Genomic DNA, 14,558 nt, shown 5'->3' with positions numbered 1-14,558 from the left:
CTTGATGACTGAAGATGTTTTTTTTCCTTTGAAAGCAGGCAGAATTTTCTCAGTGCAGTATCAGAAGTTCTTGGAGTTAAAGCATTTTCATAATTGGGCATTTTCTGAATTCCATTATTGCTGGATATTGGCATTGTGCCAGCAGGAGCTGTGGGTGAGCCCAGGCTGAACAGTTTAGGTTTGTTTTCCAGTGAAAATGTAGCTGGAAGGTGTGTGCAGCATGTTGCCTTCACATGGAATGAAAAATCTATTCTACATATGATGACTTTTAACAAGATACATTTGAATTACAATATGTAGAACTTCTTGGTTAACAGGCAGCAAGGACACAGTCCTACCAGGTCTGAATCAAATTTATTTTTCCTTTTTTTGTTCCTTTTTTTTTAATTCAACAATTAATTGTCTTAAGTGGTAGAAGATGAGCTCATGGGTGAAGTTTTTGTTTGTTGTTTGTGTGTTGAGTTTTTCTTCAAACACAATCAGAAAAATAATAGCAACAATATAAAAGCCTGCTTGATCCTGAAGGCATTCCTGATCACTTTTAAAGGACTGAATAAACATTATTGTTATTACTGTTATTAATAATGTTATTATTAGTGTAAATATTGGAATACATTTAGTTGTATTCTTTGGTTTAATATTTTTTTAATGTCAAGTGCTGGCATTACTTTAAATGCCAAAGCAGAATGTAGCATAAGTTGTTTCCCTGTAGGACTTGGATACTTGTTGGTTTCAGTGTTTGACTGCCATGACAACGTGAGCTTAACCAATGCACAGAAAATTCTGGCACAGCTTGGCATAGAAATTCAGGAGTCCTTGACAATGTACAGTGGATTCTTGGCTTGCCAACTTCTGCTGCTCTGTGCTCATGGGTTGTTCCTTTTCCAGGTTTTGTTTCTGCAAATGACCAGTACCTGGTAAAATATTATAAATACTGGAGATTCTGCTGGTGGATGCCTGGAATGAGTGTGGTTGGAGGGGTTGATGTGCTACTTCCACATGTGCCCTCTGCTGATGTTGTGTCATTTACTTTGTCAACAGCTTAGGGAGAGCACTGGCAGCTTGGACAGGGATTAGAGATGGACAACTGGAATTGGGAAGTATAAGGATGCTGCTAAAGTTCAAGGAGCAGAGAGGTGAGGTGGAAAATTCAGTTAGACAAATTCCACTGGAAAATGTGGGGTAACAGAAGTTCTGGGACAGCCAGCAGTTAGTGGTGGAAAACTGATGTACCTGAACCATGAAAGGGGTTTACATCTGAACAGGGAAGGTGATTAGCACTGAACCTACATAAAAGTCTCCACTGGTGAGTACTTAGATCAAGTTTAGACACTCTAAGATAATTTAGTTGCAAGAACATGATCACATTTAACTCTTATACCACACAAAAGGTGAAAACAGATCAAAAGACTCTTCTGTTGTAGTATGTGAAGAAAACTTCTCAGCTAATGTTCAGAACAAAGCTGCTCTTTGGAAGCACTTCAGCTGATGTTGCTGCTTGGATAATCTCACTTTTCCATCAGGGGGACTGATTTCTATTCCAGCTATTTACTTTTGTTTAGCAGCTTCACAGTGAAGGCCCTCAAGGCTCTGGAACTGCTCACAAGAGAGTTTGCCATCGAAGGATAAGCATTTCCAAGCTGCCTCTTCACTGCTTTGAAGTAACACATGAGCCATCTCTGCTTTTAATTTTGAGAGTGTTTTAGTGAAGGAGGCCTGATGGAATTAATTAGGGAAGACAAGTGCAGTGTGGTTCCCTTTCAACGGGTTGCTATCAAAGTTTTCATTATGTTCTAAAGCAGTTTAACTACAAGTGCATTCCAACCCAATTTATTCACTTTGCTCACTTGAGCAGCTGCCTTTTGTATAGCCTTGTTCATTCTGGAACTTCTGACCCTTCCAGAAATGTGGTTTTCTTCTTCAGGTTTGATCCCTGAAGCCTGTATTTGCTGACTGGTAGGTTTCAAGCAAGAAAACAAATAATGGACCTTTCATCTTCCCTGTATGAGATCAAAACTGATCCCAGGGGACAGCAGAGACCTGTTCAAACTCTGCTAAACACTTGGGCACTTTGGCTGTTGCCACTCTTGCCACTGAGAAGTTTTGTGGAGTAGTCTCAGAAGTCATCATGCAAATCCACCTGCAACCAAAGTGCTTTCACCATCCTTGTGGTGTAAGTGGCTCTCAGCCTCCCTGCTGCCAGGAAACATCCCCTCCCTGCAGGACACTTGCCTGCTGCTCTGGCTTTCCAACACTTCAGCACAGCAATGACAGTTATCTCCAGGCATGTGTTACTTGCAGTGGTGGAAAAGCATTTCTAATGACTGTTTGCCCAGCTCCTGCTGCAGCTGCTTGTCTGACTCATATGAGAGACTGGAATTTGTTTTCCATAGCAGCAGGAGGCAGGGCAGGCCCTTTGCACCACCTTGGGATCCCTTGGGATGCTGCAAACAGCTGCCTCCCTCTTGCCATTTCTGTCTTTGGAATGGAACACAAGAGCATCTGTTCTGGCAGGTCCAAAATGGAAATTTGTTTCTTTTTCCAGCTTGCTTTATTCCCCTAGGAAAATTCCTCACTGTGGGTGCTTGGCTTAAACAGCAGACTACAGAGCTAGTGAAAAAAGTGAGCTGCTCAAGAATATGAAGTCAGGGGTGTGAAGTCTTAGTCCATGAGTATCTGGTGCTCAGCCACCAGCTGAGGAACCCAGTTACCACCTCCTGAGGAAAGAAAGGTATCCCATCACAAATTCCAGGTGCTGAGATGGGACAATGAATTCAACAGCAAACCTGCTTTCAGGGCAAATGAGTTTGCTGTTGTGGTCATGATTTGGTTTATCTTCTGTTTGAATTCTTACAGTGATAGCTTGTTCTCTTGAAATAGGGTAGAACCAGCAGGCAGATGTGGGAAAACGTGCTGGCTGTGCTTCCAGGCTTGGAAGTCACCTTGTGGAGCGCACTGTTGTGGAAAAGGGTGCCATGAACAGCTCACAGGTTTCTGGTGTGAAACTGCAGCTAAGAAGCAAAGTAATTAATAGAGACAGAAGATTATCACATGGGTGTTACTCCTGTGTGAAGTGGGGATTGCTGTTTGGAGTGGAGCCTGTGCCTAAGTGGGTCAGTGCTCCCAGATGGATATCCACAAGGGTACAAGGATGGGAAGTGAAGAGCAAAGCTATTGTGAAGGTAAAGCTCAGTTTATGCACAAAAATTATGTAGGTGACTTGACCACTGTTGCATGTAGGAGACAGAAAATGAGGTAATTCCAGTAAGACTTTATAATTTGATAGGAAAAAGAAGTAATGATACCCAGTGACTGCAGGATTTTGATCTAAATTAGCTCAGACCAGAACTTTTTTTAACTGGTGAGGGTCCTTGCCTGCAGCTAAAAGGCCATACAGGTACAGTGTTGAATGTAATCCAGTTAATTTATGTTTTCTTCATGCTGCACACTCACAGCAGTCATTTAACTATGAGATGCTGTGTGAATTTGCTTCTGCCTGTACCCCAAACCTTCTCTTTCTCCTTTTTCTGCTCCTTTTAATACATAAGTAAACTTCCTGTGTCCCTTTGCAGTATTTCCACTAATAGGAAGAGTGGAGAACACTATATAAAGGATGCCATCTCCAGCTGAGCACAGGGACCAGTGGAAAAGGATGTTCAATCTGCATTTTCTGTCCCTGTGCCAATACTGCTCTCCCCATGAGGCAGCTGGGCAATGTATTTCTGCTCCTGGGATCTCTCTCGTTTGTCAGAGCTGATGCCAAATTCAGTTTCTCCATGTAAAGACTGTTCTGGACATCTCTCACTGCACCTGACTGGCTTCAAAATACCCCTGATGGGTCCTAAGAAAGGAAAATGCAAGTCATACCATCTCCAGGTTGCCAGGTGGCCTCTTTTTTTCTTAACAGGAGTATTTTTGGTGGTGCTCAGTCATTCCCAGGTGTATCCACTGTCACATGAATAACACTTGGCAGTCTTTTTTCCCCTGACACAGCTGCTTTCCATCTGTTGCTGGGTTGGAAAGTGAACATGGTTTAGATGGGAGCTGAAGGCTGTGGCAGCCGAGCTCCTTTGAGCAGTGCCTCAGAGCGAACACAGGAGTTGTACTTGTGTAATTACAGGTTGTTCTGACAACCTGTCCCTTGCAGCTGCCACAGCTCAGCTGCTCCTGGTTACTGTTTCCCTGACAAATGACTTTAACAGGGTCATGTTGTCATGTTGTTCCATTATGTGCTCGTGTCCTCTCAGGCTGAACATCAGATTCAGAGTGTGTCCCCTGTGTCTCAGAAGGTGGAGTTGATTCTTTATGTAAGAGCTTCCTCCTTGACCTGTAATGCTGAGGTCAGACTTTCTGCCATTCACAGTGATGAATGTCCCTCTGGGGAGGAAAACGTGGCCTCTCCATGCAGCAGCAGGGTAGCCCAGGGGATGAATTCTCACTCCACATCATCTCCAGGTAAGATTTCTTTTGCTCCCTCAGTCAGAGATAGACAAGTTGTGTCATGTGCTTTGGTTACTTTAATCCTCTGCCAGCACCTGGGAGAGATAAACAGAACTTTTATGCCCTGTTGCTTTGGGGAGGTAGTTGGAATGCTGCTCTGAACCAGCCTGCATTGCTCTCCAAAAAGTTATATCAGATTAATCAGATGGATGTTATTTTATAGCTGCCTATGTTGTTTTACATCCTGCTGTCTGGCAATACCTGGGCTGTGATGCTTTTCAGCACTGGGTCTTGCTGTACATCCCTGGCAGGCTCTGAACACAGTGGGGTCTCACAGATTGGTAAAATCCAAGTACTCCCAAAGCAGATTCAGTAAACACATCAAAGGGATGTGTTCTTGAGAGAGAAATATGTTGCTCCATCCCTTTTTCCTGCTGGTACCTTTTCCTGGGAAAGCACTGCTGTGTTGTGTTGAGGAAGCATCTGTCAGGAATTGCCTGTTCCTTTATCTAGGTCACCTGTCTTTATGGAGCATGTCCTGTCTTGACTGCAGTGAGTGTTCCTCAGGCTTCAGGCAGATTTCTGAGGCAAATGCCAGTGAGAATAACATGTGTCTCACCTTGGTTTTCTGTCCTGTTCATAGCTGTGTGCCTGTGATCATTCCTGCTTGCTTAACACCAGGAACAGAGGCCACCAGTATCATAACTAAGTCAAAAGGGTATGTATTAAGGATTTTGTAGAACAGTTCAAAATTCAATGCTTTTCAAAAGCTGTGATGAGAATATTGCCTTGTACAAAATAACCCCCATTTGTGTAGACTGAAAAGGCTTTTTTTCTTAATGACAATTAAAAGGAACATGCAGATGTTCAAAACTATTTGAACAGGTGAATCACAGGAGCAAAAAAATGAGAAAATAGCTTTGCTCTTCCTCGAACTTTATTCTGTATTGGCAGGTACTCTTTCTGCTGCTCTTTTTGATCCCAGGGTCCTTTTTCAGCCACTGGGAGAACAGACCATGTGTAGATATTAAAAAGTACTAAGTACATTGAGCTGGATGTACACTGGAAGCAGCCTGGGCACATTAGTGAACTACCTAAGGGTGAACTGGGAGGGCTAAAGGAGAAGCAGGAAGGAGGATGAGAAGCTGGAATATATTGCTGGCAGGTATCCAAGTCTTCAGTATCTTGTACTGCAGAGAAGGGGAAGAAAGGAGGGAGGCTGAAAATGGAAATGTCAGTTTGCAGAGATGAGAGAGCAAGAGAGAAATGCTGGGGGCCTGGAGTGCTGTAATGGGAGAGAAAAGCAGAAGGGACTATTGTGAAAAGAGGCAGTGAGCCATGTTTCAAAGGAAACTGGATGCAGGAATGTTGCAGCTGAGTGGTGTGAGGGCTCCTGTGGTGTGTCTGGCTGGGCTGGAGGGGAGGCAGCAGTGCCCTTGGCTGTACAGATTCCTGCTGGGATGAGTGACAGATCGAGTTCACAGACATGACAGACATGCTCTGGCACATGGGTTTTATTGACTGAGGGTTGGGGTGTTTGAATATGCCACCATGTCCTGAAAGAATCCCCTCCCAACTTCCAAAAGTAAAATAACTTGAGGAAACAAAGTGTGTCTCAGCAGTGTGAGAAAGCCCTTTTTACTTACTGCTCTGAGTTCCCCTGCAGTGAATCCCAGTGGTGGCAGTCAGGGACACATCCCTGTTCCCCCTTCAAGTGTCTGTACTGGGGGCTTTGCAGTCTTGGCATCTGAGCTCTGACCGAGCAGGCAGAAAGGACTGTCAGCCTGAATCAGCAGCACATCAAACATCCTCTCATCTGTCTCATGCACTCAGCTTTCCTTGCCCACACTGTCCCTTTGTCACTCTTCCTTCAGGGAGGTGGTACCATTTCATCAGAAAAACGAGACCAGCTCTCCAGGCAAGCCACAGCCCTTGGCCTCAGGGTAAGGAGCACTGTTCCTTTCAGGATTTTATTCCGTTGGAAGTGCAGTCCTTGTTGCAGCAGCTCCTGTCACCTTTTCATTACCTGGCTTCTTCTAATATGCTTATGTGTAGGCTTTGCTCTTCCCCTCTCTACCACCAGATAGCTCTGTTCTCTCTTCCCTGGGATGGAAGCAGCTCTCTTTGTGGTGGGGAAAATGGTGCCTCGAGAGGTATTTTCAGTTGCTCAGATGTATCAGTGAAGCAGAAGCCCCTTTAACATTTGCAAAAAAACCTGGATGTTTTGTATGAAACTGGAAGATTGAATGAGGAGAGAGACAGAAGGAGAAAGAATACAACCAAGTGGCTTTTCTTCTGCTTTTTGATAGTTCTTCCAGATCCATATAAAGATGATGCCACTGCCCCTTAATTTTTTTCTGGAAAGTGTGCTGTTGATATGAGAACAATGGAGGCAAATGGGACAAAGATATGGTGTCAATGCCAGCTGGTCACAATAAGTCTGATGCTTTGGAAATAAGAATTTTATTGTACATTTACTGCAACTTATGGAATCTCAGAGGAGATCCACTGCTGTGAGGATGATCAGTGTAGAAATGGCTTTGTAGGCCAGTATGTTTGAGTGCCATCCCTATGGTGCTGTCCTCACTGTGACACAGCCTTCTCCTTCTGTGGCTTTGGAAGCTTTTCTATTGAGTTTTCATAGTTCTGGTGGAATCCCAGACTTGATGAAGCGCTGCCTAAGCCTGGGCACTCTGCTGCTTAACCCACTCACGGATCAGCTGGTGAGCAATGGCCTGTTTGGGAGGGAACCAGGGTAAAACACTCCCATCATCTTGCTTTGAGGAGCTGGGCTCTCTCTTGAGACCCTCCACGATTTCCTCCAGGCCAAACCAACGGGCTTCCTCCAGTTCCAGGCTGTCCATACTGATCTGGAAAGAATTCAAGAGCACCAGTCCCTTAAATGAGCTTTAAATGTGGGTAGTGGTACCTTGCTTGCTCCTGTACCCACAAAGATCCTATGCTGGAATGCCCAGAGTGCTTTATCCATGCCTGATGCAATCCAGGAGAGGACATTACTATCCCCCTTGGTTTCTTTGGGAAGCCACAGATCAGGTAAGCCTGTCCATCATGGCACTGGCCTGCAAAGCACCAGTGGCTGAGCACAGTAATTAACATGGCAGAAACTGATTATTCTATGGCAAATGTGATGTTAACACTAGAGAGAACCTCCTCTGCAAAGTTCAGAGGAAGAAATACAGGGGGCTGAACTCTGGGCTTGTATATACACTCAGTCACCTTGCAAAATCTGTCAGAAAATAGGAGTATCTTGAACTTTGTTCTTCACTTGTAGACAACCCCAAGGGAAAACTGCTTTTAGAGAGGATGTGGTGCTCCCCTAACTAAACACTGTGGGCTGAAAGAGATGTTGCTCCCGAAGGTGGGCAGTGAAATGCTTCAGGAGCCCTGAGCTCGCTCACCTCAGCCTGCTCTGCTCTCACCAGGGCGTGACAGGCCACCATGAGGGAGCTGCTGGGGAAGGGCCAGTGCTGCGAGCCCGAGTACCGGAGCGACTCCACCTCCAGCCCCACCTCCTCTGCCACCTCCCGACGCACCGTCTCCTCCACGTTTTCACCTGGAAGCAACCAAAGTTAGGTAAGCATGGTCTGGCCTCAGGGCAGCAAGGAAAACGCTCATTTCCGAGGTGTCCCAGCCCTGACACGCAGGAGCTCCAGCTGTGCTGACCTGGGAATGCTTGTCAGCAGGATGCTCCATTAAATTCCCCAACAGTGTTTACCTCCCATAACAGCCACCATGCCCTCTCTACATGCAGAACAATTCAACATTTCCCTTTTTAAGCCATTTTCCCTCCTGTAACAAGAGGTCTGTAGTTTTTCTTCTGAGCCAGACTGCACTAGCCACAAAATGGACTAAAAATAATTATCAGGGGTTCTAGCCTGGGGAGTTTAAAATTTATGTTTGCCAGCTGGGACTTGAGCAACTGCTCAACACCAAAATTCCTGTTCTCTTCAGATACATACAGCTATTCTCAATTCTCTCTGAATGGGATCATTCATATATTTAGACCAGTATGTTTTTCCTTGGTATCACAGAATCATGGAATGTTGTGTTGGAAGGGGCCTTAGAGATCACTTTGTTCCAACCCCCTGCCATGGGCAGGGACACCTTCCCAGGTTGCTCCAAGCCCCATCCAGCCTGGCCTGGGACACTCCCAGGGATGGGGACAGATATCACCTGTGTGTCCACCCTTTTCTCTGAGCAGCTGTGCCCCCAGCCTGTCCCACCCCCTGCATGCCCCAGCCCACAGCTGTGGTCAGAGCCCACCTCACCCATGTCACAGAAGCCGGAGAGAGCCGTGTACATCCCTGGGGGAAACGAGGGCTGTCGGGCAAGGAGGCAGCGGCTCCCATCCGACACCAGCGTGATGACCACTGGAGACATCTGGCCAAGGCATCACAAAGCAAAACGAGTTCAGACCAAACAAGTAAGTGGAAATGGTTGCTTTGCCTGGCTGGTTGAGGGTCACTGGGTGAGCACTAAGGGCAAAGTACCCAGTTGCCTCTTGCAGGTTCCCCTCTGTGCAAACCAGCAGTGTTGGCTTGTCACCAGAGTCCCCTGTGTGGCTCCCCTTGGCTGTTCAGGTGCTCACCTGGGGGTAGTAGGTTATTCCACTGGCATAGCAGACACGCTTGCTGCCAGCTGTGTTTTTCTGAGTGGGCTGCCCAGTTTTGCTGCAGTACTGGTGGCAATCGTGCCACCGGAGAAGGGACTGGGCCTGCAAACACGAGAGAGAAACACAGATTTTATTTACACTTGTTGCAAAGAGATGCATCAGAGCAGTCTCCCTGGATGATACTTTGCATGCAATTGTGGGGATTATCTCTGGAAGCCTCAGAAAGGTAAATGCAGTATGGACACTGCTTTGAAAAATGGCAGAATCTCCATTCAGTGTTCCCTGCTTCCAAATTTGAGTATGTTTGAGGGAGGTGGGGAAGAGTTGTTCCTTACTGGGGTATAGTGGGAGTTGTAATGGGAACTGGACTATTCTATGGTCTCCAACCCTGAATATCTTCTTGAAAAATAGCCCAAGCATCACAAAGATTATAGAGCAGGAAAGGGAACACAAGCTATTTCTCTTAATGGGTCAGGACAGCTGATTTTCACACACAGGGCCTCCAGACAGGGGGCATCTGCAGAGCAGCAGCTTATAAATGAGCAGTTTTAAAAGAGCAGCTCTGAGAGAAGATGTGTAAGTTTGTTGTGACATTCACTTTGCCCAGATGACAGAAAACCAGTGCCTGATATTTGCTGAGCACAGGACAAACTGGGATTGCTGAGACTGCTGCTAAGATAGCACATTTCACACTGAACATGCAACAGGTTGATGCCAAATGATACAAATTACTGCACTCATTTTTAAACCACTTGTCTGTTTCTCTTCCCACTGCATCTTGCTTTTGGGACCACAAATTTGGGAAAACTGGTGTAACTTACAGGGTATCTGTACCCAGGTCACTGAAAGAGTACAGAAGGTATTTCCACAATATGTATTAGATTCCAAAACCATATGAGAGACAAGGAGAAGGGTTGATGTTAGAAATCACAGCTTCCTGAAGCAAAATTCCTGTACAATACCGAAGCCAGCAAAGGAGAATCCTTCCCATCCATCACAAAGAGAGCCTTTCGAAGGTCAGTAAATGATCCCTGGAGTTCAGACTCAATGACTGATTTCTCCAAGGCTCCTGTTAATAAAAAAAAAAGAAACAACAACAACAAAATCTTTGATCTCATAAATTTCAGCTTTTATCCCAACTTTACGCCCTTCATTGTTCCGGTACACAATTTCTGGAAGTTGCCACGGAAGTGACACCACATTAGGGGTAACATTCCCAAATATTCAGTGGCCTGCCAACAGCCCACCTTTGCTAACACACACACAGAGGCACAGGAACAGCAGAGCAGTCCATGCTGAGACCTGCCAGGCTCACAACAGCTCCTGCAGGGACTCAGCTGAGCCACCCCAGCACGTGTTCACCACAGGAACAGGAATTCAGAGACTCAACCAGCCCTCTGTGAAAGGTTCAGCCCAGGAACAGAGATGCTGCCTCAGCAGCACCTTCATCTCAGTGCATCCAGCTGATGCTGGCAGGGATGGGAGAGGAGTTATCCCAACCTAAATCCAGGGCAAAGTGTGGTACGTGCTCGTCTGAACAACTGATCAGCACCGACTTCTCTATCCACTGTTCAGCCTCTTGGAATTTCTCCAGGATCCGTTTCATCTCTAAACAGCAAGGAAAGGGGAAGAGAAAGCTGTGGTGAAAGCAAATCCATGCAACTGTGATGCCCTCTGGATCTTCAAGGCATAGGCAATCTTGGCTCAAGGTAGAGTGCCCATGTGAGAGAGGGGATCAGACAAGTGATCCCACCCTGGTGGAGACCTAAAGTCTGGCTCTGCTCCCAAGCTGTTGGAAGTTTTGACCGTGTCAAGCTGAAGGTCCAAATGTTATAATGTCTGGGGAGCAGCTGTCCATTGGTTCTGTCTACATCAGCCAACACCTTTCCCTCCAAGCAAACTTTTCCTGCAGTACACCAAGAAACTTATGTCAGCAAAGCCTTGCTTGTTTCCCTGCCAGCCCTTTCTCTTCAAAATGCACAGTCCCAAATGTTTAAAACTGATCATCTCAAAATAGATCAGGTTGATACCATATGTGTGTGAAGAGCATGAGCTTATGCCAAGGGTTTAGCTCTAAAGTCTTTGGTTGTTAACAAATAGAGTGCTGCACACAGCAGGATGTTCCTGCACAGCTCCATAGATTTTCATCCCCTGTATCAGGGCTTGCTTGCAAATGTCTCTGTTTCATTTCAGCTGTGTAATCCATGAGAGGTTTCTTTCCAGAGATCTGCTTACCTGCTGCACTAAACTGTGGTACCAAATACTTCTTCCCAGCTTTCTGCAGGAAGGGGGAGAGATTGTGAAAGAGGTAGAAAGTTCCTGAGGTCTGAGCTTGTCTACAAAGGCTGTCATCTTCCTTTAGCTTATTTAAGTATCTGCAGTGAGAAAATGATTGGGAAGGTGAATTCAGGATTGTGTTGAGATTATCAGTTATGCCTATTTGGATGCATTGATTTTGTACAGAGCAGGGGGGCTGAACAGACAGAACAAATTTAAAGTATTCCACATGCTTTGAGAGTTTTTGACAGCTGAGTCCCTCTGTGATGGGCTGCAGCATCTAGTGAAGGCTGTGTGGCAGAAAACACTGCAGTTCTTACTGCCACAGGAACAGCCTCAAGTCTTGAATATCTGAGAAGATCAGTAACCCAGTCTCTCAATTCAAAAGGTCTGCTTTAAAGGCATGATCATTTGCGTGCAGGAAACCTTGATATTCCTGTTTATCCCCCAATCTGGATGGCTCCAAGTGCTGTTTGGCCAGGCTATTGTGGGCATCACATGTTGAGGGCAGTTCCCATCAGGTCACAAACATTCCTGCTGGGTACATTGTACCTGCCACACAATGATGGGAGGGGTAAAGACCAAGCTGAAATCTTAGGGATTAGGGTAAGGTGGGGCTATTTGTGACAGTGGACATGAGTGCCAAGCTCTGATCTTCTTCCTGCAAAAACCAGGTGAGAACTTACCTCATTTTTCTAACATAGGTGGAGTGTAACCTGCAGAGGAGAGAGGAAGCTCTTCTGTGCAGTGCCTGATAAACTGCAGCCATAGCCAACACCTACAGCTGGGGTCTCTGCCTAAAAAGAGAGGCATAAAATGTAGTGCAGCACCCCTACACAGTTAAGTTTGATAACCAGGTAAACCTCCCTCTCAGGGAGTCTGCAGAATCTCCTTTCTAAAGGTATCACTTTGGTTTCAGTCTCTAGTCACACATAAAATCCAGTTTCAGGCCATTTTTAAGACTATTTAAAGATACCTGTGCACAGGTCTTACAGAACTTGCTGGGTTCAATATTCCTGTCCCAAACCCTTGTCCCTGGGGGAAAGGGCAGTGAAGGTGGCTCCTCTCCTGTCCTTCCTACACAGTTGCAATGGCCTCCATCCAACCACACATCCCACTGCAGCACACAGTGGATCTGTGGGAAAGGCACTGATGCCAGAAGAGAATGAAAGACAAAATATCAGCTGCGGGAGAGAATTCCCAGAGTTAGACCAGAGACAGCAGTTGCAGCTGAATTGGATCACCTCCAGCTATGAATGCTTTTTGTGCCAAAGGATCCTGCCACATTTGCAGTCACAGACTTCAGCTTGACCTCAGCTTCAGGATGTCAGGAAATAGCCAGAAACTCTACCATCTCTAGCATTCATCTGAGCCAAAACTGAACTGTGATCCACTTTGAATACTTCCCTTTCCAGCCACAGAACTCGAAGCCCTTTAAGGAGGAAGTTACGTTTCTGTGATTTACAGACGTATAAAGTGCCGAGGAAGAGGCTGAGAGCCTTCCTTTCAGCAAAGGTCAGCGATGGCTCCCGAGCCTCAGCAGAGGCTCCTGTTTGCACATGGAGGCTTTGCCTTGTAGCTTCGGACACGTCTGCCCCGCGTCCCTCTTTCCCAGTGTGTCAGCTGACTGGGATGACCCCTCGGGAGACTGTCGGGGGAGCCGGGTTGGGGCTGACACGTGCGAGGACGACGACAGTGACAGCCAGCGACAGTGACAGCCTCGGCTCCGCGGTGTGCCAGCCGTGTGGCTGCCGCTCTGCCACCCCCGCGTCTCCCGCGGCCCCCGCGGAACTCCCCGCGCTGCACTTTGCTCTGGAATGAGCCGCAGAGTGGCCGGCGCGGGGACAGGGGGAGTAGCTTGTCCCCAGAACTATGTGCGGGCGTTTAACCCCTTCTTCCCCAGGAACCACCGTGCCAGGTTTGGAATCACAGAATCGATTAGGCTGGAAAAGACCTGTAAGATCATCGAGTCCAGCCTTGGACTGACTAGCACCTTGTCGCTAGCAATCACTAGGAATGCTTAAGCTTAACCATGCCCCATGCCTGGCAGTGTCCAAGGGCAGGCTGGACGGGGCTTGGAGCAGCCTGGGATAGTATCCCTGCTTAGGATCAGTGACACTCGCAGATAGAGGCAGTAAAAACTCCCGAACTCCCGTGCGAACTCCACGCACGCTGTGCGGCCGGAGGTGGGGCTGTGCCTGTCATTCCCCAGGGATTTCCCGCACTCACTGCGCCCTCCTGCAGCAGGGATCAGCTGGGAAGCTCCCAGGCTTTGACCAGGAGCCGGGATCAGCTGGGAAGCTCCCAGGCTTTGACCAGGAGCCGGGATCAGCTGGGAAGCCCCCAGGCTTTGACCTCCCTTAGAATGCTCCCGCAGCAAACAGCGGAGCGACTCTTACTGGGTCGGAGTCCCTCTTCCCGCACTGGGAGCGCTGGGAAATGTAGTTCCTCACAGGCTGCCGCAAGAGCAGGCACAGCCAAGGGCTGACGCTCTGCTCCGGCTCTGGATTAACTTCTGGAGTTCGCGAGGTTGCCCGAGAGTAAACTCTCTCTTCTTTCCCCCCCCCCCCCCCCCCCCCCCCCCCACCTGCTTCATTCCCTCAGCAATCCTGCATTTGCCCAAACAGGAGAGAACAGTGCTCCTGCAATAATTCGAGCTGTTCTTAGCAGAGGAGTTTGTTCTGGTAGTTTCTTTCTCTTTTTTTTTTTTAATTCCAAGCTTCTCTGGGGTTTACATCCATAACATAAGAGCATTGTGTAAAGTTAAGGACCATGTGTCCTCAAACAGGGAAACGTGCCAAGAGCTGTATAAATCTGAAGGCTGGAGCTGTTCAGTGTTCCAGCACCCAAACCCACAGCTGAGTTTGTCAGCGAATTTCTCTGATCAGAGAGGGTCCTGTGCCAAGACACATGTCAGAATAATGACAAATTATTTTCATTCCTTTATAAGCTAACAAACATATTCCTCTCAAGTACTGAAAACATTATTCTGGGCTGGGACCTGGGTGACTATGTTTAGCACAAAGAGAATTTTATAAACATGAAAGTAAATGTTTTCAGGGCAGCCTTTTGCTTTTTGGTCATGAATTGGGCAGCTCTAATCGAGTATTCACGTCATGTAATTTGAGAGCATGGCTTGTAAAAACAACAAACAGAATATGCAGGGAAACAGCACTCTTGTTACCAGAGTTACTTACAAGTTTAAGTT

The 14,558-nt window shown here is 46.8% G+C and overlaps 1 protein-coding gene across 2 annotated transcripts; it reads right to left on the bottom strand.

The window, feature by feature from the left end:
* Window positions 1-6,881: 6,881 nt before the first annotated feature.
* Window positions 6,882-13,765, bottom strand: NUDT13 (nudix hydrolase 13). Of its 2 annotated transcripts, none has more exons than XM_071563639.1 (9): window positions 13,750-13,765; window positions 12,037-12,147; window positions 11,309-11,448; window positions 10,574-10,681; window positions 10,036-10,142; window positions 9,050-9,175; window positions 8,730-8,841; window positions 7,860-8,014; window positions 6,882-7,310 (listed from the first exon to the last, which is right to left on the bottom strand). In XM_071563639.1, the coding sequence occupies exons 2-9, from the start codon at window positions 12,117-12,119 to the stop codon at window positions 7,119-7,121; spliced, it is 1,023 nt and encodes a 340-aa protein (XP_071419740.1). In that variant the 5' UTR covers window positions 12,120-12,147; window positions 13,750-13,765; the 3' UTR covers window positions 6,882-7,118. The 2 variants fall into 2 exon arrangements, with proteins under 2 accessions (XP_071419740.1, XP_071419739.1); XM_071563638.1 differs by having other exon boundaries at window positions 13,580-13,759.
* Between the last annotated feature and the right edge of the window lie 793 nt (window positions 13,766-14,558).

This window comes from Pithys albifrons, chromosome 9 (assembly GCF_047495875.1).
Source record: "Pithys albifrons albifrons isolate INPA30051 chromosome 9, PitAlb_v1, whole genome shotgun sequence".
Lineage (NCBI taxonomy): Eukaryota > Metazoa > Chordata > Aves > Passeriformes > Thamnophilidae > Pithys > Pithys albifrons.
The sequence above is the reverse complement of the archived record's forward strand: the minus strand, read 5'-3'. Positions and strand labels throughout refer to the sequence as shown.